Below are 14,208 nucleotides of genomic sequence, written 5' to 3'. Positions count from 1 at the left end.
TTACAGGCATGCAGATGACTGCATCACAGAACATCCTCACTACTGGCACATTTTCCTGTCAGTCTCCAGTCTTTTCAGAATGGATCACATGGAGAATGGGCTTTCCCTTCTCATCCCGAGGAGCGTTCTCCGCCATGCAGGGGGAATTCCGAACATTGAATGGGTCTCTGGGGAGAACCTCATGCATCTTGTGATGCAGGCTAGGAACAGCCTTGAAAATGAAGCTGTCCCTGGCACCCAAAAGCAAAAGAAATGGATAATTTCCATGTTCAGCTTGTCCATTTATCAGATTCATCTTCTAGTTGCCGTGTACACCTTGCACTCCCTACCAAACACTGTTAACCATTTATGATCTCTCCCCAAAGTGCAGTGTGGGATGCAACTAACATTCCTCTATAAGAACACTGGTTTGGGAAGCACATTTTAGTTTTTGGCCGCAGTCACTCTGGATGGGCCAGTCAGTGTAGCCAAGCTCACTAGGTTCAGAGAAAAGCCAGAGTTTGCACTGGACATACTGTGACAACAGTCACATTCGTAAACAAAGCTCATTTTGCTTACAAAGGAATTGGGACCATCTCCTTTTCTTGCCTGGCAACTGGACTTGAGGTCCTGGCTGTACTTGAGCCCATCACATTCCAGTTTGCCTATACTGATGCCTAGAGGATTTCAGGCTCTACTGCTGTCAAACTGGCACCTTCCACCAGCACAAAAGTCCCAAAAATCAAAGATTCGTAGAAGATTAGGGTTGGAAGAGACCTCAGGAGGTCATTTAGTCCAATCCCCTGCACAAAGCAGGACCAATCCCCAACTAAATCATCCCAGCTAGGGCTTTGTCAAACCAGGCCTGAAAAACCTCTAGGGATGGAGATTCCACCACCTCCCTAGGTATCCCATTCCAGTGCTTCACCACCCTCCTAGTAAAATAGCGTGTCCTAATATCCAACCTAGATCTCCCCCACTGCAACTTGAGACCATTGCTCCTTGTTCTGTCATCTGCCACCAATGAGAACAGCCTAGCTCCATCCTCTTTGGAAACCCCCTTCATGTAGTTGAAGGCTGCTATCAAATCCTCTCCCACTCTTCTGCAGACTAAACAAGCCCAGTTCCTTCAGTCTCTCCTCATAAGTCATGTGCCCCAGCCCCCTGATCATTTTTCTTGCCCTCCGTTGGACTCTCTCCAATTTGTCCACATCCTTTCTGTAGTGGGGAGCCCAAAACTGGATGCAGTACTCCAGATGTGACCTCATCGGTGCCGAATAGAGGGAAATAATCACTTCTGTTGATCTGCTAGCAATGCTCCCACTAATGCAGCCCAATATGCCTTTAGCCTTCTTGGCAACAAGGGCACACTGCTGGCTCATATCCAGCTTCTCATCCACTGTAATCCCCAGGTCTTTTTCTGCAGAACAGCTGCTTAGCCAGTCAGTTCCCAGCCTGTAGCAGTGCATGGGATTCTTCCTTCCTAAGTGCAGGACTCTGCACTTGTCCTTATTGAACCTCATCAGATTTCTTTTAGCCCAATCTTCCAATTTGTCTAGGTCACTCTGGACCCTATCCCTACCCTCCAGCATACCTACCTCTCCCACCAGCTTAGTGTCATCTATGAACTTGCTGAGGGTGCAATCTATCCCATTGTCCAGATCATTAATAAAGATGTTGAACAAAACCGGCTCCAGAACTGATCCTTGGGGCATTCTGCTTGATACTGGCTGCCAACTAGACATTGCGCTGTTGATCACTACCTGTTGAGCCCGACAATCTAGCCAGCTTTCTATCCATCTTGTAGTCCATTCATCCAATCCATACTTTTTAACTTGCTGGCAAGAATACTGTGGGAGACCGTATCAAAAGCTTTGCTAAAGTCAAGATATATCACATCCACTGCTTTCCCCATATCCATATCTCATCACAGAAGGCAATCAGGTTGGTCAGGCATGACTTGCCCTTGGTGAATCCATGTTGACTGTTACTGATCAGCTTCCTTTCCTCCAAGTGCTTCAAAATGGTTTCCTTAAGGACCAGCTCCATGATTTTTCCAGGGACTGAGGTGAGGCTAACCAGTCTGTAGTTCCCTGGGTTCTCCTTCTTCCCTTTATTAAAGATGGGCACTATATTTTCCTTTTTCCAATCATCCGGAACCTTCCCATGATCGCCACCAGTTTTCACATCAGCCAATTCCCTCAGCACCCTCAGATGCATTAGAGCTGGACCCATGGACTTGTGCATGTCCAGCTTTTCTGAGTAGTCCTTAACCTGTTCTTTCACCACTGAGGGCTGTTCACCTCCTCCCCATACTGTGTTGCCCAGGACAGCAGTGTGGGAGCTGACCTTGTCTGTGAAGACAGAGGCAAAAAAAGCATTGAGTACTTCAGCTTTTTCCACATCATCTGTCACTAGGTTCCCCCCCCCCATTCATTAAGGGTCCCACACTTTCCCTGATCTTTTTCTTGTTGCTAACATACCTGTAGAAACCCTTCTTGTTACCCTGCACATCCCTTCCTAGCTGCAACTCCAGTTGTGTTTTGGCCTTCCTGATTACACCCCCGCATGCTTGAGCAATATTTTTATACTCCTCCCTAGTCATCTGATCAAGTTTCCACTTCTTGTAAGCTTCCTTTTTGTGTTTAAGCTCACCAAAGATTTCACTGTTAAGTCAAGCTGGTCGCCTGCCATATTTGCTATTCTTTCTGCACATTGGGATGGTTTGTTCCTGCGCCCTCAATAAAGCTTCTTTAAAATACAGCCAGCTTTCCTGGACCTCTTTCCCCCTCATATTAGCCTCCCAGGGGATCGTACCCATCAGTTCCTTAACGGAGTCAAAGTCTGCTTTTCTGAAGTCCAGGGTCCATATTTTGCTACACTCCTTTCTTCCTTTTGTGAGGATCCTGAACTCAATCATCTCATGGTCACTGCTACCCAGGTTGCCATCCTTTCTACTTCCCCTACCAATTCTTCCCTGTTTGTAAGCAGCAGGTCAAGAGGAGAACGGCCCCTGGCTGGTTCCTCCAGTAGCTGCACCAGAAAGTTGTCCCCAACACTCTCCAAAAACTTCCTGGATTGTCTATGCACTGCTGTATTGTTCTGCCAGCAGATGTCAGGGTGACTGAAGTTCCCCATTAGAACCAGGGCCTGTGTTCAAGCCAGAAAGAAATGAAAGCTTGGGTCTGGGTTTTCAGCCCTCATTTCAAATGCCGTGGTCTCTGTAGAGTTTAGGTGCAAATCTTACCATTGTTGCAGTCGTTATTTTTGCAGGGCAGTATATTTTTAATCATGTCAACTTTACAGAGTCTGGCCAAGCACTTAGAATCAGTGTCTTGTTGCATGATGAAAACCAGATCAACTCAAAGAAATCCAGATGGTGGACCAGACATCTTGCAATTGTTGCAGGTGCTTTGCTGAGTGCAATCCCTACAAGCGTAGGCACCTGACCTTCCAAGACTACCCCCCAAACAGATGCCAAGTCCAGCATTCAAGCAGTGCTCCCATTCCTACCTGTTGGGTCTGCACCCTGAATAAACCTCTCTCTTTATGGGAGCTGCATTGCTTGTACCCCATCCTGATGTCCAGGTCCTGAATTTGGACTCTTCTAAATAGAGATCCTCCATTTCCCTCCCACATGCTCCACAGTTGCTTTCAAAGCCTGGCCTGTCATTAGCTTTATTCTAAGATCTCAGGGGAGCTTTCTAGAAGCCCTCCCTCTACCTCTTGACTGATGGAAGTCCTGGTTATCAGGTGTGTTGAGTAAGATGGCAGGGACTGAAGAGTGGAGGAGGCAGGCTGACTGGAGAAGTGCAGTGGTTTTGCTTGGGACAATAACTTGAGAAATAATAATGATAAAAAGTGTGTTTAAAACAGGTCAGGCATAAAAATCAGGCGGCCTGGTCACTTCATTTCAGCCGGCCATTTCTTGTCTGTATTAGCACGTCTCCTCTCCTCACAGCAGCAGCAGGTGTGGCTCCTGCCTAATCCCAACATTATTTCATGGAAAGCCTTGAAAACAGATGGTCTTTGAATGGGCACAGGGTATCATGCTTGTTCTTTTAGTCATTCCTACACTTCAGTGTGCATCACAGTTAACAGGAGCAGCAGCTACCTTCTGCATCCGTTAGCAACCGTTTGGCATATGGGATCAGTCAATTTCAGACCCATAATGCTCATGGTCTACACTAAGTGTCTGTAATCTGGATGTTTCCAGACACTCTCAATCTTGTGGCAGATCTATGCCTAGGCACAGGAAAGGATAAGCAGTCCCAGATGAGATGGGATTCATGGGTAAAGAGCTGGTGGAGGTGATCAAAGGTGCAGGATAAATGCAGTTTATCACATAGCTTTGCAATACAACAGCAGAAGTATGCAGGTCTTAAATTCAGCTGGAGCCCACTGAAGCAGAGCTCCGGAAAATATTTTCAAACCCACGGGAGCCCTGGTGCGCCTGCCATGCGGCTGAAGCCCCAAGCCTGGGCACCACCCCACCCCCACAGGACTAAACCCTGAGCCCCCGACCCTCCCTCCTTTGGGGCTAAAGCTCTAAGACCCTCCGCCCTGCAGCTGAAGCCCAGAGCCCCCAAATGGGGAGGGTGTGGGGGGCTCTGCAAAATAATCTCTGAGAATTTAAACCCTGGAGGCATGTATTTATTTAAGTATTACTTTGTATTTTACACAGTTATGTTTATATTACGAACACACACCACACTTGGAGGGGAGAACCCAGTTCTCCCCACCTGGCTCCACTTGTGCAAAGTGAATCAGGACCACTAGCCATGTGATAAGTTACAGATGAGATAAGTAAAATGTCTTTTATTGTACAAACTTCTGTTGGTGGAAGGGACAAGTTTTGAGCACACAGAGCTCTACCTTAGATCTAGAGAAAGTAACCTGAGTGTCCAAGCTAAATACAAGGTGGGACAGATTCACACATGCTGTCGGAGAGCACTTAAAATGGGCAATTAAGGGCTGGCAGGTAGTAAGGTGAGTGACAAACTGGTGTAATGAACCATAAAACCAGCGTCTCTGTTAAGTTCATGGTTTTTTAGCATTCAGCCAGAATTATGAATTTAAGTTCCCAGGCTCATCTTTTGAAGATGTCATGCAGATTTCTTTTGAGGATGAGGACTCAGAAGTTGGATATAGAGTGATCGCTCTGTGAAATGTATTTGCCCATCGAGAGAAGGTTGTTCTTGTCTTTTATCATTTTCCTTTGTGAGTTCATTTGAGACCGTAGTGATTGTCTGGTGTCACCCATGTTGTGAAGTTTCACACTCACTCACATGTTGCAATAGCCACATGTAGGACCCCGGTTCTTCTAGTCTAATATCCTGGCTCTTGAAAGGTGTGTTGTGGGAGGTATAGATCATCATAGCAGTGGAGATATGTCTGCAGGTTTTGCATCTATTGTTCTGACAAGGTCTAGTGCTGCTTTGAGTTGGTATGTCTTAGGCCAGGTTTACACTAAAGAGTTAGGTCGACCTAGCTATGTTACTCAGGGGTGTGGAAAAAAAACACCACTGAGCAACCTAGTTAAGCCAACCTAACTCCTGGTGTAGACACTGCTAGATTGACAGAAGAATTCTTCTGTCAACCTAGCTACTGCCTCCAAGGGAGGTGGATTGAGTACAGTGATGGGAAAACCCCCTCACATCGCTGTAATGAGTGTCTACACTGACGCACTACAGCAGCACAAGTTTAAATGTAGACATAGGCCTAGTCTGTGGGAACTTTCCATGGGAACAGCCTGGGTACTAGGATGGTTCCACAATATGCCAACCTCTTCATGGGCCACCAACAATAGAACAATGATAATTTCATCCACTAGACAGATGACCTAAACGCCCTCAGATTTCCACTACAATTCAACTACCACCATCCATCATCCATCCATCAAACTCGCTCTAGAACACACCCACACTAGCATCAACTTCCTGGATACCACAATCAGCTTCAACAATGAAACCCTATAGATACCCATATACAAGAACCCCACAGATCACCACACTTACTTCCACTGACCCAGACACCTCTAGAAATCTGTTCTCTACAGCCAGGCACTCAGAAACCACAGAATATTCTCTGAGGAGAAAGTCTGGGGTACATACCTTAACACACTGAAAACCGCCCTCATCAAACAAGCCCACTCCATCAGAGAAGCAGATCAACACTGTGATGTTGCATTCCATATGCTTTATGGAAATATGCTTATGAATATGACATAACTGGAATATGCTTTAGGCTAACCACCCCCTTGTATGGTGTCATGAGAAAGCTTCTAATCTGCTAAGTGTGTTCATCCTATTTGTTTACATGTATTATTTCTATATCTGGAGTTAGGAGAATAAGATAGAAACTTTTATCACTGATGTAAATATATTAAGTGGAGGCCATTAAGGATGTTCCAGAAACAATCAGTTGTAAATGGCCTTAGTTACTTGAAAGCCTTCCTGTGTATGTGTGGGCCAGCCCATGGAGAATGGAGACTAGAGGTCTTACAGTGACATGCGACCATGTCACCTGATAATGAAATCCATCTTAAATCTGGTACTTTTCCGTGTAGAAGGAGGGATGGGGACCCAGAGAGACAAAAGATTCCCGCCTTGTGCCAAAGCTATACAAGGGGGTAGAGCAGGACAAAGGAGGCTGCCAGTCATGAGAAAACCCCTGCTTACCACCTGAGATGTCTGCTGGAACTAACAAGGACTGTACCAGGGGAAAGGATTGGGCCCAGGGTAGGAAGGAGTCTAGTCTGTGAAAGAAGCTTATTGGAACATCTCTGAAGGTGAGATATTACTCGTAATCAGTTTCTTAATGTATTAGGCTTAGACTTGCGTGCTTTTGCTTTATTTTGCTTGGTGAGTTACTTTGTTCTGTCTGTTATTACTTGAAACCACTTAAATCTTACTTTTTATACTTAATAAAATCACTTTTGTTTATTAATAAATCCAGAGTAAGTGATTAATACCTGTGGGAGCAAATAGCTGTGCATATCTCTCTATTAGTGTTATAGAGGGTAGACAATTTATGAATTTACCCTGTATAAGCTTTATACACAGTAAAATGGATTTATTTGGGGTTCAGGCTCCCAGAAAGGCTGAATACTGGGTGCTGGGGAAGTCCCTGTTAACTGAGAAGCTCCTGGGCTGAGTAAATCTCAGTTTCAGAGAACTGCAGAGAGGCATGGCCCAACCCCTCTGGGTCTGTGCTGGAGCTGACTGGAGTGTCTAACTCAGCAAGATAGGAGTGGAGGGGCGCATGTTCTGGCAGGAGGATTGTTCTCAGTGGTATCCCAGCTCATCGAGTGACAGTCTCGAGGGGAGTCTCTGTGACTGAACCCGTCACAAACACATCACGGAACAGGCGACCCAAATACCAGAGGAGAACCTGATGCAATACAGTACTGCTACACACACACACTGACTGCACACCCCCAGTTGTTACCTATCACCCCACATTAGAACCCATATGGGGTATCAAACAATTACAACCCATATTTGATGGGGAGCATACCCACAAAGAAATCTTTCCCAAACTTCCTCTTCTGGCCTTCAAGCAACTCAACATCCTCACACTCATCATCACCAGGACACACCATTTCAAAGCAGCATCAGACTATCAGAACAACAGATGCAAAACCTGCAGCTATATATCCACTGCTACAATGATCATACTCCCCCTCCGCACACACTTTCAAGAGCCATAGGTCCTACACATGCCTATCACAATATGTGGTATCAGTGGCGTGGCCAGGTGGAAAAAACAGGGGGAATGGAGATTAAAAAAAGGCACCACCCCCTGGTACTCACCCGGCGGCGCTCCGGGTCTTCAGCAGCACTTCAGCGTCAGGTCCTTCACTCGCTCCGGTCTTCAGGACCGAAGGACCCTCCCTCCCCGCCGCCGCAATGCCGGTCTTCGGAGCGAGTGAAGGGCCTGACGCCCAAGTGCTGCTGAAGACTCAGAGCGCCGCCGGGTGAGTATCAGGGCGTGGCGCCTTTTTTTTATCTCCACTCCCCCTGACCTGCCGCCCCAGACCCGGAGCGCCGCCGGGTGAGTAAAAATTTAAAAGGCGCCGAAGAATTAAAAAGGTGCCACTTCTGCTCGGTGGGGGAGCGGCCGCTGCCCCGCTCCCCGCCCCGGCTACACTACTGTGTGGTATACCTCCTCGAGTGCATCAAATGCCCCAACAATAATTATGTGGGTAAAACCAAACACTATGCTCTCGAATGAACTCGCACAGAAAAGTGATAAGACAAGACCATCCTGTCACCCGGGGTACACACTTTTCACAAAGCGATCACTCCATATCCGACCTCTCAGTCCGCATCCTCAAAGGAAACCTGCACAAAACCTTCAAAAGACGAGCCTGAGAACTTAAATTCATAACTTTGGCTGGACACTAAAAACATGGATTTAACAGAGACACTGGTTTTATGGCTCATTACACCAATTGGTCTCCCACCTGCTAAGTCTTAATTGCCCACTTCATTTTAAGTGGTCTTATACAGCTTGCATGAACCCCTTATACTTAACAACCTGCCCCTCTTGTATTTACTTTCAACACTCTGGTTACTTGTTCAAGACTTGAGGAAGAGCTCTGACACTCAAAAGCCTGTTCCTTCCACCAACAGAAGTTAGTCAAATAGCAGATATTACCTCACCTATTTGTCTCACTCATATCCTGGGATCAACAGGCCTACAACAACACTTCAAACTATAAATTACAGAGATGTGCCATAAATGCACATTCCATCTGCCTCACGTGCACTCTCTATCGTCTGATCCCATTTCCTCAGGACTGGGCCTAACATTCCAAAATCTGAAGTTCTTTAAACAGGTGTCTTGTTTAATAAAAAGTCAATCTGCCACGAAAATATTTTCTCCTCTCCATGCACCCACCTCTCTTACATTCATTGACTGTTCATTCTAGGCCAGCAGATGGTTTATGATCTGATATTGTTTGACTCATCAAAGCTAGAAATGGGCATTTTGTGCCATTGTGAAAGGGTGATTCCACTTTCCTCAAGAGGGGGCTCAACCCTTGTTTTGATCCTGAAAGGTCCTCAAACTAAGGCACTAACTTAGAAAACCTTGCTTAAATCATTTTTAAGATGTACTATAGTTTTCTCTCCCTCAAAAGCCTGGACAGAAGAAACCACCACACCTGATCAGATCTGGTTCTTCTAGTCCAATATCCTGCCTCTGACAGTGACCACTGCCAGATGCTTCAGAGGAAGGGGCAAGAAACATGGACAAAAATATGGAATAACCCGCCCACAGCAGCCATTTCCTATTAACCCCAGGCAATCAATGGTCAACACACATGCGGAAATTTTAAGATTTCTATACTTGTATCCTATATAATGTAACTGCTGGTGTTATCACTAGGCCCAAAGTAACTAAGGCTCGTGACCTTCAGTGATGGAATACAAACATGCAGTTCCAACCCTTCTTTAACATTTTAAGCCTTCTTCCCTACTAAATACAAAACACACAAAGGTTTCTGTGCTATAAAGGTTTCACAATCACTCTTTTGGGGTGACCTGCACTGTGGTTTCTCCAATCAAGAGTAAAGCAACAATCCCAAACTCATGCTGAGAAAAACTTGATACCGCAGCTCAGCATGTACTGCTAACATATAATCATACTACATACGTGTACAAATAGTGATATGCTACGCACTGGGAATGTACTGTGTATGACCCAGTGAACAAATATTTACTGCTTTTGTACATCACTGACTCTGTTAGACGAGAATTAACTAAATTTCTCCTCCTCACATCATTAAATGTGAATGTACCACACTAACTGCTACAGCAATTTGAATAAACATCCTGTGAAATATTTCTGTTTGAATGCAAGTTCTGGATTATTTATTAGTATGGTTCTCCATATCTGTAATGTTGTTCAGGTGCTGTATTTTTATCTTCAGAAGGTTAATATTAAAATAGAGGTGAAGATACCCATCATCTTATCAGAACCTTTTTCATGAAGATCAAATAAATTAGCTATTCTGGATGATCTTATGAATAAGAGATAGTCAGTGATTAGCTAGAACCCATGTAACTTTCTCTTTTGATGGAGGAAATAGGTAAGTGCCTAAGTTTCCAGAGCAGTGTGTGTGTACAGATTTCTTGGACATCTCTGCACTGTGTATGACTGAAGCATACTGCTGCAGATGAGTATCCAGCTCTGCAGTTGTCAGTCTCAAATGTCTCATCTCTGGCTGCCTTTATCTACAATATTTTAAAGACATGTCAGACTTTTAAAAAAACAAATGTCACACTATGGCCTCTGTTCCACACAGCGGCTATTACTAACAATTACATTTAATTGGAGTCTGAGTCATTCAATTTCCAGAAACAATAGGCAATTATACATATGTCATACCACCCAAGAGCAGGATAGGAGTTTATCTGCTAGAACAAAAGCATTCAAACACAAGTACTCTTATTTATAGAGAGGCAAGTTCAAAGTGCACATGGTTTAAGACTCCAGGAGCAAAACTTCCTTTTTATTTATTTATATCATTGTGCTGCAATGGGACAGTTTCCATAGAGACGAGGAAGGCAGTTGCCACCAAGACGGAGGGAAGTGGCATGATTTTGCATAACTTTTTACTGGTGCTTGGCTGTGGGAATGCCAAAGAGCAAGTCTGGAGGCCAGCTATTTGCCAAAGAGGAAAAGGCCGCCAATGAAAGGGGGCTTCTCTCGCCAGCAGGGGTCACTGATGAGAAGAATACAAGGAAATACTTTGCACAGGGGGTAGTCAGTTTACAGGATTCACTGTCAGAGGAGGTCACAGAATCAAATACCATGACCACTTTGTAAATGGATGGATAATTTGACTCTATGATCATTGTTTTATTTCAGAAAAGAAGTCAGAGGGAAGGGATCTTTTAGCTTATTTAACACTCTCCAGGCCAATGCAAGATTTTCCCATTTAGCACATCGGACTTCACAAGTTTTATTTTTAGATTTTCCATGTATTTTGTTTGAATAGTTTTGAACTTGGGTTTAAATCACAACTTGAGTCACAAGTAGAAACAAATCTGATGGTCTCATCCTACTCCTGGGTAGATGTTTATTGGATTCTTAAAATCACTTTGTATTTTGACACAGTATGCTCAGAAGTGATCCAGGACTGGAATCATGGAGGTAGTGGAGGAAGTCGGGTACTGTACAGGTCAGGACAAACATGTATTGCCAGAGCTGGATTGGGAAGCTTGCACAATGACTTCCTATCACGTGTCTTGAGCTAGCAACTGGTTTAGCCCTTGGCTTTCATGAGCATTAGATTGACATACAAATGCATGCAGCAGCAGTGTCCTAAAGTTAATCACCTTTAGAAAAGAACAGGCTCTGGATTTCATTTTTTGCCAGAGAGGCTGATTTAGTGGTTTGTGTCATGCACCTGTGAAGGTGCAGAATTAGACTCCTTAGAACCAACCGTTCCAATTCCAGAAAAGATGGCTCAGTCCTTAATCCTTCCAAGATAGATAAAATAAATTTAATGGAGCTTTGCACTTGAGATGCTTTGCAAACAACCTTAACCTTGTCCTCCACCATGTCCCTCTCTGTATGGACACTAGAGATCCCACAGCACTAAGAGTAGATATTTGCCCTAGTGTGCTTGGTTAAAATTACACCCTCTGCCCCTCAAAATACACACACAGTTGAACTGGGTGCTTGTCCCCTTCCACCTAGAGGTGGATGACATTGCTGTTCAGTGCTTCTGTATATACAATCTGTATAGGGATTTGGGATCCTACAAGGTGAGCTCACCAGTTAACATATCTGTGTCTCTTTAAACTGACACCATAAAGGGGCCAAAACTTAAATAATAAAAAAGATTATTAAAAATCTGTACAGGTTTTGTTCTCTGAAATCCTCTGTTCAAACAAAACAGATAGAAAATGGGTCTCACGTCTCGCAGATCTGGTAATATTTCTCATCCTGAATGCCATCCTGGATAGGTACGTTGACACTGTAATATCGCCCCTTCCCCAGGCCAATGTCAGACACATCTCCTGTTCCTGAGCAATAAAAAACAAACCCAAACTATCAGTCAGCTAAGGAGAAAATGAGCTCAATAACAGCAGCTGTACAGATCAGAGATGTCTTCCACAGGATGGGAAGAATTGATGCACAGCACACCTTCAGAGAAGTCTGCACTCTACTTCCAACAGGGGAGGTTTTTGAGTTACTGGTTTGAGCATTGGCCTGCTAAACCCAGGGTTGTGAGTTCAATCCTTGAGGGGGCCATTTATCCCCAAAAATTGGGGATTGGTCCTCTTTGAGCAGGGGGTTGGACTAGATGACCTCCCGAGGTCCCTTCCAACCCTGATATTCTATGATTACCTATGATTACCTTGTTCAAGAAGTATCTGCCCTGGGGCAGATACTTCTAAGATTTCAAACCCTGCAAGCTACAGCCCCAGAGAGAGTTCAGAGACTTCAACACATTAGCAACAGTGGGAGAGGGAAGTATGTACGAACAGACCTACACACAGGTTGCTGCAACTGACAGTGAAAGGGGTTTTGGTAGAATCTGATGTTAAAGGGAGACAGTTAAAGGGATACTGCTGAAGTTTTGGATAAAAGCAATGACCTATCCAAGTGCTAAGGCTCTACATTCCCTAAGGTGTATAATAAATACCACTCTGACAGACAGAAAGATGGCCCAGTGGTTAGGACTTGGGAGATTTGGGTTTGATTTCCACCTCTGTCACAGACTTCCTTAGGCAAGTCACTCAGTCTCTCTGTACTCAGCTTCCCATCTGTAAGATGGGGATAATATTTCCTTTCTCACAACTACTGTCTGGCTTGCCCAGCAAGACTGTTAGCTCTTTAGGGCAGGGACTGTCTCTCACTATGGGCGTGTCTTCACTGCAGAGAGAACTTGGGCCCTTGCTCAGCTGTGGCCCCTAACCAGGCTCCTATCCACATGCACACACCTCTGACCCAAATGCAGTGGTGCTTTCCCTGGGCGATAGCTGGCTCATCTGGCAAAAGACTAAAGCCTGAATACTGCTTTCACTTGGGCTGCTAACTTGCCTACTTTGCCGTGATGATGCAGGCCATTTGAACGCTGATAGTCTTCCATTACCTTCCCACAATTCCCCCCCATGTGCTCTGAAGGACAGACAAGTTCTCCCACAATTCACTGGAAAAGAACCAGAGAGCAGCTCAGTTACTGCAGTGCTAAGCACCATGCAACATGCCCCCAGAAGTCCTAGCAACACACACGGGGGAGCCCAGCACCAGTGTGGACACAGAAACTTAAGTATGGATTTGCAGTATGGCTGTCCACACCCAGGCTAGGCCAACCCAGATGCCAATCACCCGAATTAATTCTGCAGTGAGAAGCGTCTGTACAGCACCCAGCACAATGGGTCCTGTGGGGGCCTCTGGGCATTATCATAATACAATAATTGGACAGAGCCTGCAAAAATATGAAGCCTGATCCACAACAAAGCTACACTCAGGGCTTCAGATTTTCACGTTTAACCAACAAACACCAATAAAAAACCCAGAAGTGTTACTCGTATTTAAGGCCTTGTCTACACAGAGCAGTGATGAAGACTACAAAGGTGTGATTTCTAAATTACACCACCACATTGCACATTAATTAGTGAGTGTAGACCCTCCTGGTGCACACTAAACATTCCCTAGTGCGCTTTAATGTAGTACTATTTAAAACAGGCTCTGGCATGGGAGGAGGCAGTGTGAAAGGCTCTGGCAGCTGAGAGTTGCTGGAGCCTTTCCCCACTGCAGTAAAAGGCTCTTGCACTGGGAGGCAGAGAGGAGACATATACTACATATATTCATATGATATACACATAATATAGACATTTTTATACACACACACAACCTCATTACAGTATATACAAAGAAAAAGCCCCCCAACCCCTGAAACATGGAACTCAAAAGTTGCTAAAAATAAACCCTGAAAAGTGAAATTATTAATCCCTGAAAAGCAGAAGCCCTAGCTCTACTGTTAACACCAGTAAGAATCTGGCCTGTGGTTTGAAGGCCTACAGCTATTCTCGGAGCTGCGCAGGCATCTTGATGCTGCTGGCACACATGCAGTGAAGGTACAACCTCAGAGGAGATGCACTATTCAGGCTCAGTCCTGCAAGGCACCGAGATATCTGGCCCCAATCCAGCAAAGCACATAAGCATGTGCTTAACTTTAAGTACGTAAGTCATCCCAGTGAAATC

The 14,208-nt window shown here is 44.9% G+C and overlaps 1 protein-coding gene across 6 annotated transcripts in view; it reads right to left on the bottom strand.

The window, feature by feature from the left end:
- Positions 1-14,208, bottom strand: part of HDAC8 (histone deacetylase 8) — a 127,335-nt gene that overhangs the window by 61,250 nt on the left and 51,877 nt on the right. For all 6 annotated transcript variants that reach the window (XM_073360604.2, XM_073360606.1, XM_073360607.1 and 3 more), the window contains one exon: positions 11,912-12,020. In XM_073360604.2, the coding sequence (XP_073216705.1) occupies positions 11,912-12,020 (109 nt within the window). The remainder of the gene's footprint in view (positions 1-11,911; positions 12,021-14,208) is intronic.

Source organism: Lepidochelys kempii, chromosome 9, assembly GCF_965140285.1.
Source record: "Lepidochelys kempii isolate rLepKem1 chromosome 9, rLepKem1.hap1, whole genome shotgun sequence".
Lineage (NCBI taxonomy): Eukaryota > Metazoa > Chordata > Testudines > Cheloniidae > Lepidochelys > Lepidochelys kempii.
Note: the sequence above shows the minus strand (reverse complement) of the source record. Positions and strands in the feature narration are given on the sequence as shown.